The sequence below is a fragment of the Pelodiscus sinensis genome, chromosome 1 (genome assembly GCF_052426305.1).
Source record: "Pelodiscus sinensis isolate ZL-2025 chromosome 1, ASM5242630v1, whole genome shotgun sequence".
In the NCBI taxonomy this organism is placed as follows: Eukaryota; Metazoa; Chordata; order Testudines; family Trionychidae; genus Pelodiscus; species Pelodiscus sinensis.
The window spans coordinates 356,198,913-356,224,448 of NC_143052.1; the positions used below are offsets into that span (position 1 = coordinate 356,198,913).

The following is a 25,536-nucleotide window of genomic DNA, read 5'->3' on the forward strand; positions in this document are numbered from 1 at the left end:
GTTAAAGAACTGGAAGCAGATAGGGACTGTGCTTGTCTCTGTTTACTGAGAGCTCATTCCAAGTTAACAGTGGAAGCAACGGTTCCTGTCTAGGGCTGTGTCCTGTTAATTCAGAGATCAACAGGAAACATGATTCGATGAAAATTGTACCCAATAATTCCCCCCACGTCTCTTAAAAGTTTGTTGTAAACTGAGTATAAGCTTATTCATGCAGGGACGGGGAACTTAAGGCTTAGCGGCTGGATGCGGCTTGCCTGCTTCCAGCCCCCATGGCCTAGGGCTCCCCTCTCCCCCAGTACTGGGGAACCTGTGCTGGTAGTCCAGTCCCCCTCAGCCTTCCCCGGTGGCTGGAGCACACAAAATCTATTCTCCTGGGCCCCCAAGTCTCTGGCATGTGAGGGAAATGTGGGGGACGTCTTTCTTCTTCTGTATCAAGAGCTACGTCAGTGATGGTTTGGATGCTTTTTTTTTCCTTCTCAATTGTGTGCAGCCCCCAAGTGGCTTTTCTGTGGGTCAGCGTTCCCTGAGCCAGAAAGGTTCCCCACTCCTGTCTTAATGGATGATTACCTTGTGTTAACAAAGCTAGCCCACGCCCTCTGATGGTGAGGACAGAGAAGGTAACTTCCAAAGATTCTTGTCCACCCAAGAATGGCTTTGCTGCAGAGGAGCTGCATAAGGGGCTCTTGGCACCAGATTCTTTACCCTTAGATCTGTTTCAGTTTCTGGGTATGTCTACACTACCACCCTAGTTCGAACTAGGGTGGTAATGTAGCCAACCGGAGTTGCAAATGAAGCCCGTGATTTGAATTTCCCGGGTTTCATTTGCATGTTGCCAGGCGCCGCCATTTTTAAATGTCCGCTAGTTCGGACTCCATGCCCGCGGCTACACGCGGCACGAACTAGGTAGTTCAGACTAGGCTTCCTATTCTGAACTACCTGTACTCTTCGTGGAATGTGGAGTACAGGTAGTTTGGAATAGGAAGCCTAGTCCGAACTACCTAGTTCGTGCCGCGTGTAGCCGCGGGGCACGGAGTCCGAACTAGCGGACATTTAAAAATGGCGGCGCCCGGCAACATGCAAATGAAGCCCGGGAAATTCAAATCCCGGGCTTCATTTGCAACTCCAGTTGACTACATTAACCACCCTAGTTCGAACCAGGGTGGTAGTGTAGACAGACCCTCAGAGGGGAACTTTGCATCCTAAGGGCGTGGGCTTTGAATACAGCCGGGACAGTCCGGCTATTGACATTTAAGATTTGAATGGGAATACCGGGACAGACCTCAGCTCCATCTAGCTCAGTGCCCTCTCTTGGGACAGTGAGGTGTGTGGGGCAGGGGACAGAGAGAGTTATGAGGGAAATGGAGCGATAGACCACACAGATGACATGTATAATAGATGCTCCAGAGGGAATAAACAGAACAAGTAATGATCCCATTCCCAGTGCCTGACAAACAGAGGTTTAGGGATACCAAAGACGTCCATTCTGGCTAACAGCCACTGATGGACTTCTCCTCCATGAATGTACCGAGTACTTTTGTGAGACCTGTTATTTTCTTGGCCTTCACAACATTCTGTGGCCAACAAATCTGAAGGTTGTGTTGTGGGGAGAAAGACTGCCTTGGCTGCGTTTAGACTGGCATGATTTTCCGCAAATGCTTTTAACGGAAAAGTTTTTCCATTAAAAACATTTGCAGAAAAGAGCATCTAGATTGGCACGGACGCTTTTGTGCAAAATCGCTTTTTGCGGAAAAGCGTCCGTTCCAATCTAGACGTGCTTTTCCGCAAGAAAGCCCCGATCGCCATTTTTGCCATCGGGGCTTTTTTGCGCAAAACAGTTTTTATCTGTCTACACTGGCCCTCTTGCGCAAAAGCGTTTACGCAAGAGGGCTTATCCCCGAACGGGAGCAGCATAGTATTTCCACAAGAAGCACTGATTTCTTACCTGAGCTCGTCAGTGCTCTTGCGGAAATTCAAGTGGCCAGTGCAGACAGCTGGCAAGGTTTTGCGCAAAAGCATTTGCTTTTGCAGAAAAACTTGCCAGTCTAGACGCAGCCTTTTGTGTTTGTTTTCAGCCTGTTATCTACAAAGATCCCGATATTGCTTTGTAACGGGGTCTTCTCACTGCAGCCGGCTCTTCCCTCCAGGATGGCTTCCAGGAAAGTAGCTGGCTGTTCCAACACGCCCCCTTGGGTGGGGTGGTATCTTCAGAGCACCGCCCTCCGGCAGTGTTCACTCTGCTCTTCGTCTGTGCCCCCTTCCGGGGGCGTTGGTCTTTTTCTGCCTTCACTGCTCCAGGGTCCTCTCTATTCCTTAGGGCTCCCAGTTCTTCTACCCGGGAGCACCCAGCTCCCTCCAGGAACACGCTGTCCCCTTGCATCCTCCAGGCCACAGTGGCCCCTCAGGAACACCCAGCTCCCTCCAGGAACACCCCGTCCCTTTGCATCCTCCAGGCCACAGTGGCCCCCTCAGGAACACCCAGCTCCCTCCAGGAACACCCCGTCCCCTTGCATCCTCCAGGCCTCAGTGGCCCCTCAGGAACACCCAGCTCCCTCCAGGAACACACTGTCCCCTTGCATCCTCCAGGCCTCAGTGGCCCCTCAGGAACACCCAGCTCCCTCCAGGAACACCCCGTCCCCTTGCATCCTCCAGGCCTCAGTGGCCCCTCAGGAACACCCAGCTCCCTCCAGGAACACCCTGTCCCTTTGCATCCTCCAGGCCTCAGTGGCCCCCTCAGGAACACCCAGCTCCCTCCAGGAACACCCCGTCCCTTTGCATCCTCCAAGCCTCAGTGGCCCCCTCAGGAACACCCAGCTCCCTCCAGGAACACCCCGTCCCCTTGCATCCTCCAGGCCTCAATGGCCGACTTCCAGTCCCTCTCTAGCCCTGTCTCCGGGCAGGCTGCAGTCCCTACAGGCCTCTCCTCCCTGGCAAAGGGTGCAGACCTGCTACCGCTGCCTACCAGGGTGCCTCCTGCAACCCTGCCTTCAGGCCTTATGGCCTGGGGCTTCCCTGGTCCCAGCTTCCCTAGTTACTGCATCTGCCTCTCGCAGCCCCTAGGGACTCAGGCCTAGGAGTCTGGGTTTGCTAGGCCCAAAAGCCTCCCCAGCCCTGCCCTCCTCCAGGAAGCCTCTTGCTTCCCTGGCAGTCAGGTCTCTCCTGCTCTTGGCCCAGAGCAGCAGGCAGGTTTCTCCTCCTTCCAGGAGTCGCTTTTTATGGCCTCCAGCTGTGCTCTCATTAGCTGCCTCAGCTGGGCTTGCCTCTGACTCCACTCTCAGCCCCTTTAAGGGCCAGTGCAGGGCAATGCACTTTCACGTGCTTTCCTGGGTGGTAATAGATCATTCAGACCTTACATTTAGATATGGAAAGCTGAGTTGTGATTTGCAGTGCGAACTGCTTTGTCTCCAGCTGGTGTCTGTCTCTCTTGTGCAGCCATAGCTCTGCAAATAATAAAAGTTGGGCTTATCACCTTAACTCCTCGCTTCTGTCCCAGCTTAGTAATACAGCCTGGCTGTGTCTAGACTGGCATGATTTTCCGGAAATGCTTTTAACGGAAAAGTTTTCCGTTAAAAGCATTTTCGGAAAATCGTTTCTAGATTGGCATGGATGCTTTTCCGCAAAAGCACTTTTTGCGGAAAAGCGTCCGTGGCCAATCTAGACGCGCTTTTCCGCAATAAAGGCCCAATCGCCATTTTCGCAATTGGGGCTTTTTTGCGCAAAACAAATCTGAGCTGTCTACACTGGCCCTTTTGCACAAAAGTTTTGCACAAAAGAACTTTTGCCCGAACAGGAGCAGCATAGTATTTCCGCAAGAAGCACTGACAATCTTACATGAGATTGTCAGTGCTTTCGCGGAAATTCAAGCGGCCAGTGTAGACACCTGGCAAGTTTTTCCGGAAAAGCGGCTGATTTTCCGGAAAAACTGGCCAGTCTAGATGCAGCCCCTCTGTAATTTAAAAGGGCTGGATCAAAACCTTCTCTTCCTTTCCCTTTCTGGGGCGGTTCCATTCCTCCTATGCCCACCCCTTGGCAGAGAACCTGGAGAAAACTGGTTTGATCTAGAAGGCAGTTACTCCTTCCGTTCACGCAAGATGTCTTTAGAGCTGAGAGGTTGGTCATTAAAGATATGTGTAGACTGATGCCTCTTCCCCCGATTCCAAGGAGCCTGAGCAAATAGTACACGAAAAGCCCAAAGACGTAAGGATACAGAGGATTCGTACAGTCTCGTGTAATTCATAAGTGTTAAAATATCTGCTAAAAACACATGCACATTTAAATAAGCTTTCAGAATGTTGGGAGTCATTAAGAAAGGGATTGAGAATAAGACAGAGAACATGACATTTATTCTAAATCAATTGATGGCACGCCCGCATCTAGAACACTGTGTGCCGAATTGGTTGTCCCTCCACAGCAGAGATATTGGAACTGATTGTAGAAAGCCCAGAAAACATCTGAAGTGGCCCCTTCCATTTGGGGTAGGAGGGAGAGAGATGGAAATAATTCAGTGACTAACAATGGAAGAGGGAGTGAGGAGGAAGTGACGTGATGGGGAAGTGATGGGGGAGAGGCAGAGCAGAGACAGAACATGGGCAGAAGCGTTAGGTCAAAGGGGTTCAGATACCTGCAGTTAGGAAGGTTTCAACACAGTACATAGTAATTTTCTGAGTTCAAGTGGATACAGCACAGCAAGGTCAATAAGAGCAAGAGCAACGTCTACACTGGCATGAATTTCCGAAAATGCTTTTAACGGAAAAGTTTTCCGTTAATAGCATTTTCGGAAAAGCGCGTCTAGATTGGCCACGGACGCTTTTCCGCAAAAAAGCCCCGATTGCCATTTTCGCAATCGGGGCTTTTTTGCAGAAAACAGAACTATGCTGTCTACACTGGCCCTTTCGGGCAAAAGTCTTTCGGAAAAAGACTTTTGCCCGAATGGGAGCAGCATAGATTTTCCGGAAAAGCACTGATGATTTTACATGAGATCATCAGTGCTTTTCCAGAAATTCAAGCGGCCAGTGTAGACAGCTGGCAAATTTTTCTGGAAAATCAGATGATTTTCCGGAAAAACTTGCCAGTCTAGACACAGCCTTAATGTCTATCTGAGCATCTCTATCTGGGTATTTCTACACAGCAAAGTTATTTCGAAATAACTTTCCTAGCATCTACACAGCCATTCCGTTATTTCGAAATTAATTTGAAATAGCGGAGGGCTTATTTGGAAATTGGTAAACCTCATTCCATGAGGAATAGCACCAATTTTGAAATTGCTATTTTGAAATAAGTGCTGTGTAGACACTTATTTCAAAATAGGGGGCCTCCAGCCATTCCCAGGGTGCCCTGTTGGCCTCCCTGGCCACAAAGTAACTTCTGACCTGATGCCCTGCCAGAACTGGTTCCAACCAGCATTCAATGTGATTCAACGTCCACTCAGTGTGGACACACTATTTCAAAATAGAAAAAAACTATTTTGAAATGCATTTTGGATGTAGACGCGTTATTTCAAAATAAGCGATTTCGAAATAACGCTGTAGTGCAGACATACCCTCTGAGTGCTCTGCCCAGGGCTCGTTCTGAAGTCTAGACATCAGGAGAAAATGTTTAATTCCTTCTATAAGTAAAGAGCTGCTGCAGACGGTCCCGGATCTGTTTGGTCCTCACTCCGTAGATGATGGGGTGTAACACGGGAGAAACCAGAATGTACACATTGGCACAGAGAATGATAACATGCATGGGCACATTGTGGCCAAACCGATGTGTGAGGGAGGAGAATATTTCTGGGATGTAAAAGGCCAACATGGCGCAAACATGGGAGCTACAGGTCCCAAAAGTCTTGAGTCGGGCGTCCTTTGTGGGGAGCTTGTAGATGGCTCTGAGGATCAGGCTGTAGGATACAACAATGAAGAACACATCCAGACTCACAAATAATACCACAGAGAGACCATAGTAACTACTGACACGAATGTCAGCGCAGGCCAGTTTCACGATTGCTATGTGGTCACAGTATGAGTGGGGGATGATGTTTGTTCTGCAATATGGCCATCGCTTCGTCAGGAAGGGGTATGGCAATGCAAGCATGCAGCCACGCAGCACCATGGCCAGGCTGATCTTGGTCACCATGAGGTTTGTGAGGATGGTGGAATGTCTCAGGGGATGGCAGATGGCCACGTAGCGATCCAACGCCATGGCCAATAAGATCCCAGACTCTATTGCTGAGAAGCCATGAATGAAGTACATCTGGGTGAGGCAGGCATTGAAATCGATCTCCCTGGAATTGAACCAGAAGAGGCTCAGCATTTTGGGCTGGATAGATGTAGACAGGACAAGGTCAGTGACGGCCAACATGCAGAGGAAATAGTACATGGGCTCATGGAGGCTCGGCTCTGTCTTCACAATGAAGAGGATGGTGAAATTCCCCAAGAGAGCGATGACGTACATGGCACAGAAGGGGATGGAGATCCAGACATGGGCCATCTCCAGGCCAGGAATGCCCAGCAGGATGAAAGTGGAGGGGTTGGTGAAGATGGTAGTGTTGGAATCTGACATGGAACATGGGAGAAGGTGTCCTACACGGAGTCAGAATGGTGTCACCTGCAGTTACAGTGTCTGCCCCTGGTTTTCTGCATATGCCCAGGTTCTCAGTCGTGGTCCAGCATGAATGCCTGGATGGAAAGACAATATTAATATGAGGCACAATGTGCACAGTTTGAGGACAGTCTCACTGCCAGGAGCCCAGAGTAAACACCTGGTCATTCGCAGTCATGTCCAAAACAAAGATAAAGTTTGGGTGCCTAAGGGATGGGATGGAGAGTAACATGCTCTGGCCATGTGGTCAGTGTTGCTCGCCCAGTCTCTATAAAGGACACAGCAGATGGGAAATGTGTTTCCAAGAGAGGTTGAGGGAATGGGGCAGGCTGCCATAGGGGGCAGACTGAAAATCTGGCATTGTTATTGTTAAGGCTCCTTCCCTACTCTGGTACGATTAATGTAGCAGAGGGGGCCTGTAAAAGAATCCCAAAACCTGATCTTTCCAGGCTTTGGTAAAAAACTTCCCCCCCAAATCTTAACAACCTAGATTTTGGGGATAAAAACTCCACTGCTACCACCCAAGTCAGGATAAGAAAATCAGCGGGGAGATCAGTTGGGAAATCTCATCCCTCAAGTACAAACAAGGACACAAAAATTAACCAATGCCAGGTTAATAAAAAGAAAAGAGAAAGAACGTTTATTATCACCACAATATTCTGTTGCAAGCATAATGACTAGATGGGAAAGTCACAAAGTATTATACTAATGTGCAATTCCACCATGGGCCCAAACTTAGTTGCAAAAGAGAGAAAATCCCATTTTAAATGCACAGACATCAGATCCCGTACCCAAACCAGAAAACAATAAAACCTAATGGATTTATCTAAACTTTACACTACTTACAGAAGAGTGAAGAATCTCTTTCTCAAATAGAGGTCTGCCTGCCTTTAAGGCATAATCCCATATAGAGGACATTGGTGAGGGGAGAGGAGGGCTGCTATACCTTGCCCCTGCCCTCTCTTTGGGGTATAAATCTGTCCTAGAGTGGTACATCATGCCTGAGGCTGTTTCTACCTCAGGGTGTTGCTTAAGGGTTGGTTGCTCTCGGGCTACTTTGCCCGACCTCAAAAGCATTCACTTGGCTCCTTCCCTGCCCTATTCTGGCCTAGCTATCCAATTATCCTGAAAGCTATAAAAAAACAAACTGTTTGGGTAGGATGGTCTGTGTCTGGCTTAAGTACCTTTCTGTCTACCCTTCTACCCTTCTGTCTGCCCTTCCCCAGGGCAGCACAGAAAAAAAAAGAAAAGAAAAAAAAACAAGAGAAAAAAACCCCTGCAAAGCTTGCAACTCAAAAGAAAAAACTGTGTCCATTTAAAAATCCTGGGTTCTCAAAGTGATCCCACCGCTGCCACCATCCTCCTTCCCCTCAGTAGCTGGAAAGAAAACCGCCCCAGAGACAAAGGAGGGAAAACCCCAAAATTCCCTTGTCCCAGTTTGAAATTCTTACCTATAGTCCTATTGGCCAACTCTACCTGGGTTAGGTGTAGTTAACCCTTTAGTCCCCAGGGTACTAGCCATCTCTCATGATCATGACAGTAATGTTAGAGAAGAGATAAGAACAGGGAAAGTGAGAGGAGATGAAAATGAACAGTGGGATTGATTGCATTCAAATGAAGAGTTCCCAACTGCTACCATCTATGGACACACACTGCTTCTAAAGAGCAAGGGGAGAATTATCAGCTGATTGGGAGGAAATATTTAGACAGAAAATGGGAATGAAATTGGAGACGCTGCGGTCACAAGGAAGCCTTTGTTGATAGGCACAGGTAAACCTGGTTTCACGAGGCATACCTGCGCCGATCAACAAAGGCTTCCTTGTGACCGCGGCGCGTCCAGACTGCCCCGATCTGACGTCAAACAGCTGATCAGCTGTTTGTTGGCAGAGTGGGGCAGCCATTTAAATTTAAATGAAGCCGCGATTATTTTAATCGCGGCTTCATTTCCCTTTGCCGATCTGTCTAATCTACATGCCTCCATCAACGGAGGTATGTAATCTAGACACACCCTTGTTGACAAAACTATACCCGCGTCTACACTACCGCCGAGTGCTGTCAACAGAACTCGGCAGTTTTGTCGACGGCGGTAAACCTCATTCTATGAGGAATAACACCTTTTGTCAATAGAGTTCTGTTGACAGAAGGTGTTATTGCATCTACACCTTCCTTTGGGTCTACACTGTCATGTCGACAAAGTGGCTTGCTTTGTCAACAGACCTGGCTGTAATCTAGATGCTCTTTGTCGACAGAAGCTTTGTCGATAGTGTCTGTCGACAAAGCCTCTGTCAATAAAAGCCTGTAGTCTAGATGGACCCTCAGTGACATTAAAGCCCTCAGGGGAAAGTCCATGCTTGGTGGGGCTAAAGATCAGCAAAAAGTGGTGTTAAATATATTAAATACAAGAAAAATCCTCGAAAACGATACGAGTATTCCAGTTTTACATGTAAACACTGAAAAGGGAAAGTTTTATAAATAGGATTATGCAAAGATACAAAAGAATGGAATAGCTGGTATCAGATGATCTTGCGCTTTCTGCTGGCATGCAGTGCCTTTGCTAACAGATCAGAGACAAGAAACTCCTTGATCCTGACCTTGCTGGTGTGAACCATGTTGCTGAATGGGATTCACAATTTATGCGCGACTGTATTCAGTGCTGCTGGCAGTAGTTTTAGTTTTGTCTCTCTGACACCTTCAATTATTGTTGCTTATCGCTTTGGGAGATTTTAGGCATTTGGAGTCAAACTTCCCATGCCGGCTGTCTGCTTCTGGTTGAATTGAGCTTCAGGCACAACAGTTCAGCTGACTTCTAGAATACAGCTAGGAGAATCTCTGGCTTATTCCTCTTGAAATGTTCTTCTGATCATTCCAGTGAGTAGGCCTAGAACCACCCTGCTTCCAGCAGAGAAAAGTCAGGTACATTGCCTCACCGCACACCATGAACAGCTAGCGCTGTGAGATGCAAGAGGAGGAGGTGACAGTGTCTCTGCACAAGCACACAGCTAGCTCGAGGTCTTCACTCAGCTCTCACTCCGAGGGGAGTTTTGTCTCAGTGGCCCTTCAGCAGTGTATTGGCCACAGCCTCAGAATGTGCTGGTATATTATTCATCTGCTAAAACATTGTTTTGCTGAAGGATCCTTTATGCTCTGAACTGGAGCCACCTCTGGGCTGGAGGCCACCAGCCATCCTGATTGCTCAGCGAAAAGCAACATTTGGCCTCTGATACTAGAGCAAACGGGGATGCCGGGGATATTTAATGGCTGTGTGGAGCACAAAGGAACACAGACGGACTCTGCATCCCGTCACAGCAAAGCAGGGGAGCTCCTCAGCAAGAGCTGGTACCTGTGAGTGCTGAGAGGGACGGGTCTTCCCTGGGAACCCCCCTCAGGCAGCCGTGTCCTGCACCTCTCTCAGCCCAGTGTCTGCAGCAGCGTCCCGCGCCGAGAGCCGACAGGGGTTTTTTAGCCATTTATAACACGGCTCTGTGCAGTCCCAGTGGGGTTGGCTCAGCCTCTAGAGGAGAAGAGGGCAGATGAATGCGAAGAGGTTGGAAACAATCCAGTCTGCTTCTGTGCCAATTATCTACTCGTAGGAGTAAGCAGCACTTAAGGGACCTTCTCCAAGGGGGCAGAGAACTCTTGGGCTCTGGGCTGAGTCAGGGAGGAATCGGCTGTTTTGTGTGTATTTGTAAATTATAGCTGGTTAGGAAGAAATCTACGAAGACTGTCCAGGTCACCGCAAGGATGGGGACATAGTAACCACACAGAGCTTTGGAGAGATGACTGAAGGGAGACACGAGTACTTTCTGCAGGGAAATGGCTTTTGCTAAGGGATCAGAGATCAGGGATAAGTAACTCTCAATACTAGCTATTATCATACTGTGCAGTGTGCACCATGCTCATATTATTCATACATCTCCAATTTTTGGAAGTGTCTCTAGGGCTCAGTCATAAGAGTACAGTCATGGTACCAGGCCTAGCTGACCCAGGCCCTCCATAAGGGTGTGTCTAGACTACAGGGTTTTTTTTCGAAAAAAAAAGGCCTTCCCCTGCATCTAGACTGCTGCCTTGTTCTTTTGAAAGTAAATTGAATGAATACGGTAGTTCTTTCAACTGCAGAAAACCTCGTTTTACCGGGAAGAACGCCTTTTTTTGAAAGTGCTCTTTTGAAAAAAGGCACTATGTAGTGCAAACTGTGCTTTTCCGAAAGAGTGCTTTTCCGGAAATTCAAGAAGCCAGTATAAAAGTGGCTGATTTTCCAGAAAAACTGGCCAGTCTAGACACAGCTCTAGTGTGTATCCCCTACAAGCATGGGCTTGGCGGGAGTTTTTCACGATGTTGCCGACCACACCTTTCTTTCTAGCTTTATTGGCACTGGGATTATTTATTGCATAGATAAGTAGTGGAGGCATAATGCTGCCTTAGGAGATGGCTAGCAGACTTACTTAGAGCATTATTAATTGTACAAGTGAAATTATCAGGCTCGCCACATTTTCATTGACCTTTTAATTTTGTTTCTTGTGTAACTTGCGCTGATCCCCACACCTCCTACTGGTCATTATTTCAGATCTCCGTGTTATATGTCACCTAAAACACTGGGCTTTGGTTGAGGTGCTTGGCTACAGCTCAAGTTACAAAGGCTAGACTTTCCACAGTGAAGGGGAACAGAGAGGGTCATCAGCTTATACCGGTCAGATCTCAGAGTAGGGCAGAAAGGCAGAATCCTGAGGTGCAATCAAGTAGCACAGTCAGGGGTTCTTTTGAGAGTACCTGTGTTTTCTGGGGCATGACTAAAGAGAGACCTCCTGGGATGGGTTCCTGGGGTGCAACCAGGACTGTGGGACCATAGAACCCTCCATCCTACCCACCCGGGTGTCTCTCTCTGGTTGGTGGGATGGAGGGCTTTATGGTCCCACAGTCCTGGTTGCACCCCAAGGACCCATCCCAGCAGGTTTCTCTTTGGTCATGTCCCAGGAAACACAGGCACTCTCAAAAGAACCCCAGGCCATGCCGGTTGTTCAATGCCAAGGGGGCCGACTGGCCACCTTCGTAAGAAACATCCAAGTTCACAGAGAGCCACTTCTCACGTTTGAAGAACCCTTTCCAACTTTTTGCATTCAAGGAGCAGGCTCCCTGCAACAAAACGCAATTTTATCTGTTGTTTGTGTCCTGAAGTGGCTTCAATTTTCCACTCACTTGTCCTGCTAGACCCTGGGCAACGTCCCTTCTTTAGCTGGGCACTCTCATGGGACAAGAACATGGCGTGGTGTTGTATGACTGACTATAACCGTTTTTATCATTGTCGCTACCAGGGTTATGCAAATGCCATAATTTTTGTACAAGGCATGACCTCTCCATTCTCCATGGCTATGTCTAGACTGCAAGCCTCTTTCGAAAGAGAGCGTCTAGACTGCACGCGGAACTTTCGAAAGAGCAGGCCGCTTTTTCGAAAGAAAGCACCCAGGGTACGTCTACACTACAGCGCTAGTTCGAACTAACTTAGTTCGAATTAGTTAATTCGAACTAAGCTAGTTCGAACTAACGCATCTAGAACTAAAAACTAGTTCGAACTAGCGTTTTGCTAGTTCGAACTAGTAAGTCCACATTGAGTGGACTCTGAACAGGGCTTAATGATGGCCGGAAGCAGTGCCGGCAGGGCATAAAAGGAGGACTTAGAGCGTGGAGATACTGTCTCAGGCTAGCCGAGGGCTGCGCTTAAAGGGTCCCGACCCCCACCCCGGACACACAGTTCTAAGGGGTGCCCCGCTTGCAAAGAAGTTCTGTCTTGGAGTGCCCTGAGTGCCCACACTGGGCACATCACACCACTCGGCCATCAGCCCGGCTGCACTTGCCGCAGGCTGCCATCTGGGGAGAGGGAGTAATTGGGGGGCTGCAGGAGAGCTTCCACCCCCAGAAGCCCGCAGAGCCAGCCCAGTCCTCCCCATCGGGGGCTCGTGCCCCATTCCTCCCTCACCTTCTTCCACTTGCCCTTCCCTAGCCCCCCTTCTTATTGATGTACAAAATAAAGCTAATGTTTCTTCCAACATTGACTCTGTCTTTATTGAAAAAAACTGGGGGAGACTGGGAAAAGGAGGTGGGAGAGGGGAAGAGAAAGGCTGGGAGAGGGGAGGGCAACTAACATGATCAGGGGTTGGGAACAGGTCCCAGATGAAGAGAGGCTACAGAGACTGGGACTGTTCAGCTTAGAAAAGAGGAGACGGAGGGGGGACAGGATAGAGGTCTCTAAAAGCAGGGGTTGGGTGGAGAGGGTGCATTCAGAAAAGTTCTTCATGAGTTCCCATAAAGAAGGACTAGAGGACACCAAAGGAAAGGAATGGGTAGCAGGCTTGAAACTAGTAAGAGAAAGTTGTTCTTCTTCCCAAAGCAAATAGTTAACCTGTGGAACTCCTTGCTGCAGGAGGCTGTGAAGGCTAGAACTAGAACAGAGTTTAAAGGGAAGTGAGATCAAGTGATGGAGGTTGGGTCCATGGAGTCCTATTAGCCAGAGGGTAGGAGTGGTGTCCCTGCCCAAAGTTTGTGGAAGGCTGGAGAGGGATGGCACGAGACAAATGGCTTGGTCATTGTCTTCGGTCCATCCCCTCCAGGGTCCCTAGGGTTGGCCGCTGTTGGCAGAGAGGCTACTGGGCTAGATGGACCTTTGGTCTGACCCAGGACGGCCATTGTAAGCTCAGGGCTCAGGGTCGGGGGTCTCAGTGGACCCCCTTGATTTTCATGCACACCTGCTCCTGGGTGGCCAGGCTGGCAGCTCTCCTGCCCTAGACGGCCACTTTCCTGTGCCTAGTGCGGAGATCGTGGACGAGGTCCACGATGTCCGCACTAGCCCAGGAAGGTGCCCGCCTCTTGCGGTCCAGGGCAAGCTCCCGGGAGCCGCCAGCCTGGTCCCGGCAAGAGGGGGTGGGCTGGGAGGCATCGGGTGGGTGGCTCTGTGCCGTGCCAGGTGCAGGGTCTGCTAGCTGGGTGCTGGCAGGCTTGCACCTGGCACGGGCACCGTAGCCAGCCCGTGCCCCTTTAAGGGGTCCGGGGCCGGGAGGGGGGCATAGAGTTTCCCTGGTGTTGGCCAGAGTGGCCACCAGGGAAACCTGGGGAGGGCTAGCCTCCCACTAGTTCGAACTAAAGGGCTACACAGCCCTTAGTTCGAACTAGCTAGTTCGAACTAGGCGTTAGTCCTCGTAAAATGAGGTTTTCCTAGTTCGAACTAAGCGCTCCGCTAGTTCGATTCAAATTCGAACTAGCGGAGCGCTAGTGTAGCGCATAGGAAAGTTAGTTCGAACTAACGTCCGTTAGTTCGAACTAACTTTCTAGTGTAGACATACCCCCCGTGAGTCTGGATGCTCTCTTTCGAAGAAGCCCTATTTACATTCAAGAACGCCTTCTTTCGAAAGAAGCACTTTCGAAAGAAGGCGTTCTTCCTCGTGAAATGAAGTTTACCGCCGTCGAAAGAAAATCCGCGTTCTTTCGATTTAATTTCGAAAGAACGCGGCTGCAGTCTAGACGCAGGTGAAGTTTTTTCGGAAAAAGGCTACTTTTCCCGAAAAAACCCCTGAGTCTGGACACAGCCCCTGGGAAAGGGATGATTTGCTAAGTCTCATTCTCATGCTTCTATGCATGTGTCATGTTTGCATTTGAAGTTATGAATATTTGCAATCTACTAGCATCTTCCACCTGTCTTTTATGATGGGGTAATACCTGAGATAGCTAAGGCAGGGCAGTTATGTGCTCTTTGCCCTTTGAGGAAGGAGGATGCAGTTGTTGCTTTCAGGACACACAGGCTACATCTACACTGCATCCCTCTTTTGCAAAAGCCTATGCAAATGAAGTGCGGATTAGCATATTGTCACACTTCATTTGCATAATTAATTAGGGCCCGTTTTTGCACAAGAGGAAAAAATGAGGAAGAACGGCTCTTGTGCATAAGGCAGGTTTTGCATAAAAAGGAGCTGCAAAGATGATGCCTTTTTGCTCAAAAGCCTCTTAAGCAAAAACGGCCCCTAATGAATTATGCAAATTAAGTGTGGCAATATGCTAATCCACATTTTATTTGCATAGGCTTTTTCACAAGAGGGATGCAGTGTAGCCGCAGCCTTAGCTTTTACAGCGGGCAATAGATTAAAAACATCTCTGGAAGAATATGATCAATGGCTTGCCTTCTGAGTTATCATATTTTGCTTGTGGTCATGGAGGACCAGGACCTAATATGAATCAACAGAGTAACACAGTTGCAATAAACACAAACCTCTTTCTGGGTGCATTAAGAGGAATGTAATAAGCAGGACATGAGTAGTAACTCTTCCACTTGACTTGAAGCTGAATAAGCCTTGTCTGGAGTACTGCAGTACACAAAGCATCTTACTTAATGGAAGCTGTACAATCTGCACTGTGTTTGTTTGCACATCACACCTACACTGAAGTATAGGCTCCAGTTCTGGACGTCTCATGTGAGGTAAAATGTTGACAAATGGGGGTAAAAAATCTCTAGATAAAACAAGAACAATGATTGAAGGTTTAAAAAAACATGACCTGTGAGAGAAGATTGAAAAACAATTGGGTTTATTTAGTCTAGAAAAGGGAAGACTGAGAGGGGACATGATAACCGTTTTCAGGTATCAGGAGTGTTGTGAGCAAGGCACGAGAAGTCATTCTTCTGCTCTACTCAGCCCTAGTTAGGCCTCAGTTGGAGTATTGTGTTCAGTTCTGGGCTCCACATTTCAAGAAAGATGTGGAGAAATTAGAGACGATCCAGAGAAGAGCAACAAAAATTATTAAAGGTCTAGAAGACATGACCTATGAGGAAAGACTGAAAGAACTGTGCTTGTTTGGTTTAGAAAATAAAAGACTGAGTGGGGGGACATGGTAATGGTTTTCAAGTATCTAAAAGGGTGTTACAAGAAGGAGGGAGATAATTGTTCTCCTTGGTCTCTGATGATATGACAAGAAGCAACGGCCTTAAATTGCAGCAAGGGAGGTTTAGGTTGGACATTAGGAAAAACTTTGTAACTGTCAGGGTGATTAAACACTGGAATAAATTGCCTAGGGAGGTTGTGGAATCTCCATCCCTGGAGATATTTAACAGTGGGTTAGATAGCCATCTATCAGGGATGATCTAGACCAGTGTTCCTGAAAGTGTTCCGCAGAATCACTCTCAGAAACACGTTAACTGGCCTCTCTGGTTTGATTATTTACCGGCACTGCGGCCACAGAGCCTCGCGGCTCCCATTGGCTCCGTTTTGTCCTTTGCAGCCAAGGGGAGCTACGGAAAGTGACGTGTTAATGTGTTTCTGAGAGTGATTCAGTGCAATACTTTCAGAAACTCGGATCTAGACAGTGCTTGGTCCTGCCGTGAGGGCAGGAGACTGGATTTAATGACCTCTTTAGGTTCCTTCCAGTTCTATGATTGTATGTGTCTAGGAATGGGAAGATGTCAAGGGTTCTTCCCCACTCTGGCATGATAAATGCAGAAGTGTGCGCCGCAAAAGTACCTCAAAACCTTATCCACCAGGCTTTGGTAAAAAACTTCCCACCCCCAAGTCTTAAAACTCTAGATTGTGGGGATAAAAAATCCGCTGCCACCATCCAAGTAATAATAAAGAAACCAGAGAAATCTCAGTCCCAAAAGTAAAACCAGGACACAAAAATTAACCAATATGAGGTTAATAAAAGAAAAGAGAAAGAACTTTTATTATCACCACAATATTCGTGTTGCAAGGATAATTACTAGATGGAAAAGTCACCAATTAATATACTTATGGGGGGATTTATCTAAACTTCACCCTACTTAGAGATAGTGAAGAGTCTTTTCTTGGAGGGAGATGTTTTGTCTGTCCCACTCAGTAGCTGGAAAGAAACTGCCCTGAGACAAAGGAGGGAAAAACCCCAAAATTCCTTTGTCCCAGTTTGAAATCCCTCTCTGTGTTTTTATTGGCTGACTCTATCTGGCTTAGGTATAGTTGACCCTTTAGTCCCCAGGCTGCTGGCCATCTCTCATGATCATGACAGAGGATATGTGATGATCATTCCACTCTGGCCTACAGCTTGGGATAATAATTTTCCAAGCACATGAACTGTGGGTTTTGTTTGGGACACTAACATTCCACACACAGGGCAGAGAATATCAAAGGTTCCCTGAGAGATCCCCCCATCTTATCTTAATTTCTCTTGGCTGGGCTTCCACAAAGGAAGCTGTGAGCAAGGACTGATAACCCCCAACCTGCTTGGGAAATTTACAGAAAGACTTTTCATTTGATTCCATCACTGATTTGAAGGCCCTAATCAGAACCCTTAAGTCATACTGTACACTCATTTAGTTTCTTACACCACATCATTGGCCTCTATGCAGAGTTCTAGGCAGCATGTCAGCATTCAGCATACCTGGTCAACGAACACGACAAGGCTGAAGATTGAGCTGTGTGGTATCCTATTTTTTTTCTGGCTGCAGCTTTTTTACCTGATTCTTTAAAGAGCACTGTGAGACCAGGAAAAGTTGTAGTGTCTCTCTGACTATTCATTCAGTGATTCAGGGAAGAGGCCTCTACAGCATGTCACCAGCTAGATTTGCCCAGATCTCCGTCTAAAGGCCAAGCACTAGGAGAAAACTTTATGTGCCTCTATGAGCAATGAGCCAGAGTAGCCTGGACCTGATCTGTTTGGTCCTCACCCCGTAGATGATGGGGTTTAGCATGGAGGGCATCATGAGATACATGTTGGCAATGAGAACGTGAAAATGTAGGGGCACATTAGTCCCATACCTGTGTGTGAGGGAGGAGAAGAGATGTGGAATATAAAAGACTAAGATAGCAAAGAGATGGGAAACACAGGTCCCAAAAGTCTTGATCCGGGCGTCCTTCGTGGGGAGGCTGAAGATGGCCCTGAGAATCTGGGTATAGGACAAGGTGATAAAAAAGACATCCAGACCCCTCACAAACAATAACACAAAGAGGCCATAGTAGCTACTGATGTGGGTGTCAGCGCAGGCCAGCTTCACCACGGCCATGTGTTCGCAGTGAGTGTGCAGGATGATGTTGGTTTTACAGTAAGGCCACTGCCTTGCCAGGAGGGAATAGGGAAGCACAAGCAGACTGCCACGTAGCACTACTGCTAGGCTAATTTTGGTCACCACTGAGTTTGTCAGAATGGTGGAATGTCTCAGGGGATCACAGATGGCCACGTAGCGATCCAACGCCATGGCCACGAAGATCCCAGACTCCATCACTAAGAATCCGTGAATGAAGAACATCTGGGTGAGGCAGGCATTGAAATCGATCTCCTTGAAGTTGAACCAGAAGATGCTCAGCGTTTTGGGCATGATGGATGAGGAGACGACCAGGTCGGTGATGGCCACCATGCAGAGGAAATAGTACATGGGCCCATGGAGGCTTAGGTCCATCTTCACGACATACAGGATGGCGAAGTTCCCCAAGACGGCTATGGCGTACATAATGCAGAAAGGGATGGCGATCCAGACATGGGACGCCTCCAGGCCAGGAATGCCCAGAAGGATGAAGGTGGAGGGGTTGGTGAAGGCTGTGGTGTTGGAATCTGACATGGAGTAGAGCAGGAATATAATTCTGTACCAGAACAGTGTCTCCTTTATCTACCATTCATTCCATAAAATTCTTGTACGTGCTGAGAGTGTAGGGTGATGGCTGCAGTACAAATGCCTAAATAGAGAGACAATATAAATATGAGACACGGCATGCACTACCAGAGGCTGTTCTCATGGGTGAAGCAGATGGATTGGTCTTAACACATTGAAACAGGATATTTTCATGATGAAGATAAATGAACTGTGAAGAACGGACCCTACGAATGCCAGTTGATTTGATGGTGCCCCAGCTGTCAATAATTCCTTTATGTTGTGCTCTGGTAAACATTAATACACACCAGCAGGATACTCGTGGGTGGATACTAGTTATGTTTCATTGACCCTTAATGGAGGCGAGAGAGCTATGCTGCAGGGAACTCCCCATTCACTTAGCTGGTCCAAACCAGAGAGGGCAAAAAATCCAAACCTGTTCCAAGACATTTTCAAGAGGGAAACATCCCAACTAAAACATGCTGACCATCATTGATAGAAACTTCACAGAAGCACCCTTCACAGCAGTGGCCAAAACAAAGACAATGTACAGATTCCTAAAGAGTGGGATGGAGAGTAACCTGCTTGGGACATGTTCTCAGTTTGGATCATCCCGTGTCTATAAAGGACATATCAATTTGTACGTGGGTTCCTGAGATCATCTATCAGAATTAGGGAAAAGCGACGAGGAGTCCTGTGGCACCTTATAGACTAACTGAAGTGTAGGAGCATAAGCTTTTGTGGGCAAAGACCCACTTCGTCAGATGCATGTCAGAATTAGGGAAGCTACCATATGCAGACAGATAGACAATTCAGAAAATCTGGGAAGATTCTGAAAGTAAAAGACAAAGACAGTGGAAGAGATTGAATGTGTACCCTATGGACAACGCCTGCAGGTAATGGGCATGTTCACTTGGGAAAAGAGGAGTTTTCAGACTGGAGAGAAGTAGCTAGTAGGGTCTCCCAAGGGTCAGTCCTGGGACCCATCATATTCAACATATTTATAAATGATCTAGAGAAAGAGGTAAACCATAAGGTGGCAAAATTTGCAGCTGATCCCAAACTGCTCAAGATAATTAAGACCAAAGCAGAATGTGAAGAGCTTCAAAAAGATCTCACCAAACTAAGTTATTGGGCAGCAAAATGTTGATAAATATAAAGTAATGCACATTGGAAAAAATAATCCCAACTATACATACAATATGATGGAGACTAATTTAGCTACAGCTACTCAAGAGATGGTATCTCTACACTACCACCCTAGTTCGAACTAGAGTGGTTAATGTAGGCAGCCGGAGTTGCAAATGAAGCCCGGGATTTGAATTTCCCGGGCTTCATTTGCATGTTGCCAGGTGCCGCCATTTTTAAATGCCGGCTAGTTCGGACTCCGTGCCCCGCAGCTACACGCAGCACGGACTAGGTAGTTCGGACTAGGCTTCCTATTCTGAACTACCTGTACTCCTTCGGAATAAGAAGCCTAATCCGAACTACCTAGTCCGTGCCGCATGTAGCCGCGGGCACGGAGTCCGAACTAGCCGGCATTTAAAAATGGCGGCGCCTGGCAACATACAAATGAAGCCCGGGAAATTCAAATCCCGGGCTTCAGTTGCAACTCCGGTTGCCTACATTAACCACCCTAGTTCGAACTAGGGTGGTAGAATAGACATACCCAGAGAGACCTTGGAGTCACTGTGGATAGTTTTCTGAAAACATCCACTCAGTGTGTCTATATTACAGCATTTTTTAAAAAAAACTTCCCCTGCGTCTAGACTGCTGCCACATCCTTTCGAAAGTAAAGTGAAAGAACGTGGCAGTTTTTTTGACCATGGAAAACCTCGTTTTATGAGGAATAACGCCTTTTTTCAAAAGTGCTCTTTTGAAAAAAGGCACTGATTAATGCAAACAGTGCTTTTTCAAAAGAGAGCATCCAGACTGCTTGAGTGCTCTCTTTCAAAAAAGCAGCTTGCTTTTTCAAAAGTACTGGTTGTAGTCTAGATGCTCTTTCCAAAGAGGCTTGCAGTCTAGACATAGCCCCAGTGTGCAGTGGCAGTCAAAAAGCAAACGGAATGCTAGGAATCATTAAAAAAGGGATAGAGAATAAGCCAGAGAATATCTTATTTCCTCTGTATAAAACCATGGTACACCCACATCCTGAATACTGCATACAGATGTGGTCATCTGATTTTGAAAAAGATATATTAGTATTGGAAAAGTTTCAGAACAGGGCATAAAAATATTAGGGGTTTAGAACGTGTCCCATATGAAGAGAGATTAAAAAGATTGGGATGTTTCAGTTTAGAAAAGAGGAGACTAAGAGGAGAGGGATATGATAGAGGTCTATAAAATCATGACAAGTGTGAAAAAAGTGAATAAGGAAAATTTATTTACTTATCCCCACAATATAAGAACTACGGGCAATCAAATGAAATGAAAGGCAGCAAGTTTAAAACAAACAAAAGGAAGTTTTTCTTCACACAGTGCACAGTCAACCTGTGGAACTCCTTGCCAGAGGATGTGATGAAGGCTAGGACTGTAATAGGGGTTAAAAAAGACCTAGATAGATTCATAGAGGTTAGGTCCATCAATGGCTATTAGTCAGGATGGGTAGGAATGGTGTCCCTGGCCTCTGTTTGTCTGGAAATGGGAAACCAGGGAGGGATCACGTGAGAATTACCTGTGGTGTTTCCTCACTCTGGCGCATCTGGTATTGGCCATTGTCAGTAGACAAGATACTGGGCTAGATGGACCTTTGGTCTGACCCAGTCTGGCCGTTCTTATGTTTTTATAAGATTGAAGAGGGACCTGACATTGCTCTTCAAACACTTGAAAGGCTTCCCTTAGAAGAGTGGGGGAGAACTGTTCTCCTTTCAGACAGATGGCAGCCAAAGAGGAAATGGATTTAAACTACTGAAGATTTAAATGAAAACTCAGGGGAAAAAATCCCTAACTGTAATAAAAGCACAACAATGGAATGGGTATCTAGGGAGATGTTTGACGCTCCTTCACTTGAGGTTTTCCAAAGGAGGCTGCATAATCATTAGTCTGGGATGGTTCGGACAAAAGGAATAGGTCATCTTTGCAGAGGGATAGACGAGCTGACCCATATGTTCCCTTCTCAACCTGTGGCTCTATGGTTCTATCCTGCATGATCCTAGTTTACACCAAGCTTTATTCACACACAGATCACTGAATAGAGAGACAATAGGGTGAAATTTAATAGCCTGTGTTAAACAGAATTTCAGACAGGATGATCTAAGGGTCCCTTTTGGCCTTACACCCCACAAATCGATCTATAGAAGTAGATCAAGCATTTCTATGGACTGTGTCTCAACACACCAACAAGGGAGCATTCAATTGCATTGAAATTCTCAATATATAACACTGGCATAAGAAAATTCTTCACACGATGCCTATTATTATTGGAGCAAAAATCTTAGCTGAATGGGATTCATACACGGACAGAGCATTGTTAGTGATCATGGTGACCTCATATTTAGTTGAGGCTGCCTGACAACTTGAAATCGAAAAGAAAAATGACTAAGTAAATTGGCTGAACTTTAAGTCCTTGGATGTCTCCTTCTGGCTGATTTGTTTTTTGGAAAGTTAGAGGTGTAACTATTCAGCCAACTTCTAGAAGGAAGCCGGGCCGTGTTCTCACAAGTGTTCTAGTGGGGATCCCCAGCACCTCCCTGCTTTTCAGCAGATACAAGTCATGCAACAGCCCCCCGTTAACAGCCAGAGCCGTAAGATGCAAGGAGAGGAGCTGACCTTGTCCATGCATTCACACAGCTGGCTCCTGAGTTCTTTACTCAGGTCTTATTCCAAAGGGAGTTTTTTCCCTTGGTGTGGGCTGAGTGAAGTATGGTCCATGACCAAAGAATATTGTCCATCTACTAAAACCTTTCATACTAAAGGATCCACTTTGCGACTGAAATGCAGCTGACTTGGGGCTGCAGGCCATGAGCAAAGAGGGACATTTTAACCAATAATATTGGAACAAACTCATCCCCCTTGTGGCAAGGACCCCAACATGATTAGCGGCTGCGAAAAGCAGAAAGGACGAAGACTTACTGCCTATCCCATCATGCCCACGCTGCACTGGGTTTGTAGAGCAGGGAAGTTCCTCAGCAAGAGATCTGTGAGTGCCGAGAGGGATGCGTCTTCCCTAGGAATCCCCCTCAGGCAGCCGCGTCCCGCACCTCTCTCAGCCCGGCATCCCGCACCAGAAGCCAACAAGGGTGTGCGCTGTTTATAACACAGCTCTGGGCAATCCTGGGGAGGTTCGCTCACCCTCTAGGGGAGAAGCAACATGTGCATGTAAACAGGCTGGAGAACAAAGACTTTCTTGGCCGTGTCTCTCCAGTGACTCTCTCCGTGTCTCTGGGCTATTTATCCAGATTTTGAAGTAAACAGTAATTAAGGGCCCTTCCCAAAGGGCGACGTGAACTCTTGGGCTCTGGGATGAGTCAGAGAAATTGGCAGCTCTGTTCATTTGTGTATATTGAAAAAAATATTGCTGGCTACGAAGACAACTAGGGATAATGCCAGGGTTTCCATAGGCTCTTGTATCTTGTAATTGCCAGGCAGGAGAGGTAGGGTATGACTACACTGCCACCCTAGTTCGAACTAGGGTGTCAGTGTAGACATACCCGTAGAGAGTGAACCAACAGGTCTGGAGACAGATGACTGTGAGGTGTCAAAACCACTTTTGGCAGGCACACGGGCTGTCAGAGATCAGTGATTCTCCTCAGTAACTATCATCATCCTGTGCTGCCCCTTTCACGACAGTATCTTCAAATCACCTGGCAGAGGAAAGTCACTGTGATCCAATCCCCTTTTATACTGACAGGGAAACTGAGGCACGGACTTGGGCAGGGTCGCACAGAGGTTGAGTGATAGGATAACAGACAGAACCAGGAGTCCTGACTTCCCTGCCATGACCATGGTGTCTCTGTCATGGCAAGAGGGGAATGGATGCCCATTCCGGCATGGCCTGTGTGTTGGGTGGGGAGCAGAGGAAAGATTGGGAGAGCATGCTTTCAGCTTTCTCTCAAGAGGAATCTGGAGTTTGTGAGCATCCTGCTCCTGGAAGGTGTGAACTATGGGAATCTACTTGCCCCTCCAAATCAGAAACCAGCCTACCCATCACAATCGCTGATGTCCCACTGTGGGAACAAACTTAGTAAAACAGCACCAACCAAATGATCCTCCTGTTGATAGAGAGCAGCTGGAGGTCTGTCCCCGGGTGAAGTTCTACTTCTTTTTGGGCCAGGACTGAAACACAGGTTTCCCTCATCCCATGTGAGTGCCCTGGGGAAAGAGAATATTCTGGAGTGGGCTCTCACTCTTGTTGGTTGGCCTCCCGTGTTCCAGGTGAGGGTGTTAATCACTGGTATGGGGGATAAGGAAAACAGAAACATTCAGAGGTGCCTCCTGCTCACTTTTACAGAACTCTTTCCTCCTTTCTTTGTACAACAGAATACAATGAAAAGGTACAAGCTTCATTTCACTCATTGCTCTGGGGCTAGGGATGAGGGGTTCAGTATGCGGGCTGCCCTGAAGAGAGAGGAGTACCTCAGCCCTCTGCCACCACAGCTGGGGGAGGGGGATGTGATGGGATACGGTCACAGATGGCCCTTTGGGATTGTTCCCTGGTGTGCTGATTATGCCACGGATGCCTACCTTCGTGCTGGGTCTGCCCACCAACCTGTCCTGCTGGGCCAGACCCTCTGGCCTCCCCCAGACAAGGTACAGAGTTGAGGTTACCACTTTCCTTAAGTATCAGAGGGGGAGCCGTGTTAGTCTGAATCTGCAAAAGCGGCGAGGAGTCCTGTGGCACCTTATAGACTAACTGAAGTGTGGGAGCATAAGCTTTCTTGGGCAAAGACCCATTTTGTCAGATGCAAGAGCACGAAAGCTTATGCTCCAACACTTCAGTGAGGGTATGTCTACACTACCCTCCTACTTTGAACTAGGAGGGTAATGTAGGCATACCACACTTGCAAATGAAGCCTGGGATTTGAATTTCCCGGGCTTCATTTGCATACGCGGGGAGCCACCATTTTTAAAACCCCGCTGGTTCGAACCCCGTGCAGCGCGGCTACACAGGGCACGAACTACCGTTACTCCTCGTGAAATGAGGAGTAACGGTAGTTCGAACTAGGAAGCCTAGTTCGAACTACCTAGTTCGTGCCCCGTGTAGCCGCGCTGCACGGGGTTCGAACCAGCGGGGTTTTAAAAATGGCGACTCCCCGCTTATGCAAATGAAGCCCGGGAAATTCAAATCCCGGGCTTCATTTGCAAGTGCAGTATGCCTACATTACCCTCCTAGTTTGAACTAGCGGGGTAGTGTAGACATACCCTGAGTCTATAAGGTGCCACAGGACTCCTCGCCGCTTTTGCACTTTCCTTAAGACACTGAACCACTTCAAATCTGGAAAGATGCAGTTTTAGGGCTTAGCACCTAGGAAACCAACCTCCAAAAGAGATCAAAACCCCAAATAAACCCATCTTTCACTGTGTAAAAATGTTACACAAAGAAAGCTCATTCCGGTAAGCCACCTTTAACAATGAAAGAGAGAGATACACTCTGGTTGTCGTTCCCCCCCTCCCCCCCAGAAAACAATTATCTACACTGGGTTTGGTAGTAAACAAAAGTGTTTTTATTAAGTACAAACAGTAGGATTTAAATGGTTGCAAGTGAAAACCGACAGATCAAAGTAAGCTACTACGTAAAAATGAAAAGAAAACACATAGCTAGTTCTAATAAACTCCAGCCTACCACAAACAGCCTCTTACCTAAAGAGCTGATCTTATCGGACCCATAATCTTCAGGTCAGATACTCTTTTACCCTGACCCAGGTACTCAGCTCACTTTTTGGTGTCCCATGCCAACCAAAGACAAAGATCTGATAACTTCCCTTTGCTCAATTAGACTTCAACATCCCAATTTCTATGGAAATTTACCTGGCTCCCAATGGTATCCTAATTCCAGGTGGAATGGTCACGTGTCTTACTAGTACAGCCACCTTTGGACTTACAGGACAAACAAGGCTGTTTACAAATAGTTGAGTCAATCACCCAGTCATTAAGGCTTCAGGGCATCAGTAATGGCTCACGTTAGCACATGTAAAATCATAAACAGTCTCATACTTCATATTTACACCTTTATATACAAGAATGATACACACACCAAGAATAGGCTGTACAGATCCAGCAGATTTTAACATTGACAGGTTCCACGAGGTATTTTGTCCAAAGCATCTCTGATTTATGCATATTTATATGTATAAGCCAATTTCATAAAGCACGGGGAAGAGACGTGTCACAGGGGGGAATGTCCCCTCGCTGGGGCAGGTCCAGGTTCACCTGCC

At 47.3% G+C, this 25,536-nt stretch overlaps 2 protein-coding genes across 2 annotated transcripts; both read right to left on the reverse strand.

Moving 5' to 3' along the window:
- Positions 1 to 5,592: 5,592 nt before the first annotated feature.
- LOC102456064 (olfactory receptor 52E4-like) lies at positions 5,593 to 6,582 on the reverse strand. The gene has a single exon (XM_075937416.1). The coding sequence runs from the start codon at positions 6,535 to 6,537 to the stop codon at positions 5,593 to 5,595; it is 945 nt and encodes a 314-aa protein (XP_075793531.1). The 5' UTR covers positions 6,538 to 6,582.
- A 10,603-nt stretch (positions 6,583 to 17,185) lies between these two features.
- Positions 17,186 to 18,133, reverse strand: LOC102456304 (olfactory receptor 52R1-like). The gene has a single exon (XM_006130379.2). The coding sequence runs from the start codon at positions 18,131 to 18,133 to the stop codon at positions 17,186 to 17,188; it is 948 nt and encodes a 315-aa protein (XP_006130441.2).
- Between the last annotated feature and the right edge of the window lie 7,403 nt (positions 18,134 to 25,536).

Bases quoted from the DNA above. Each gene is read 5' to 3' on its own strand.
- LOC102456064 (XM_075937416.1), bottom strand. From the start codon at position 6,537: ATGTCAGATTCCAACACTACCATCTTCACCAACCCCTCCACTTTCATC.
- LOC102456304 (XM_006130379.2), bottom strand. From the start codon at position 18,133: ATGTCAGATTCCAACACCACAGCCTTCACCAACCCCTCCACCTTCATC.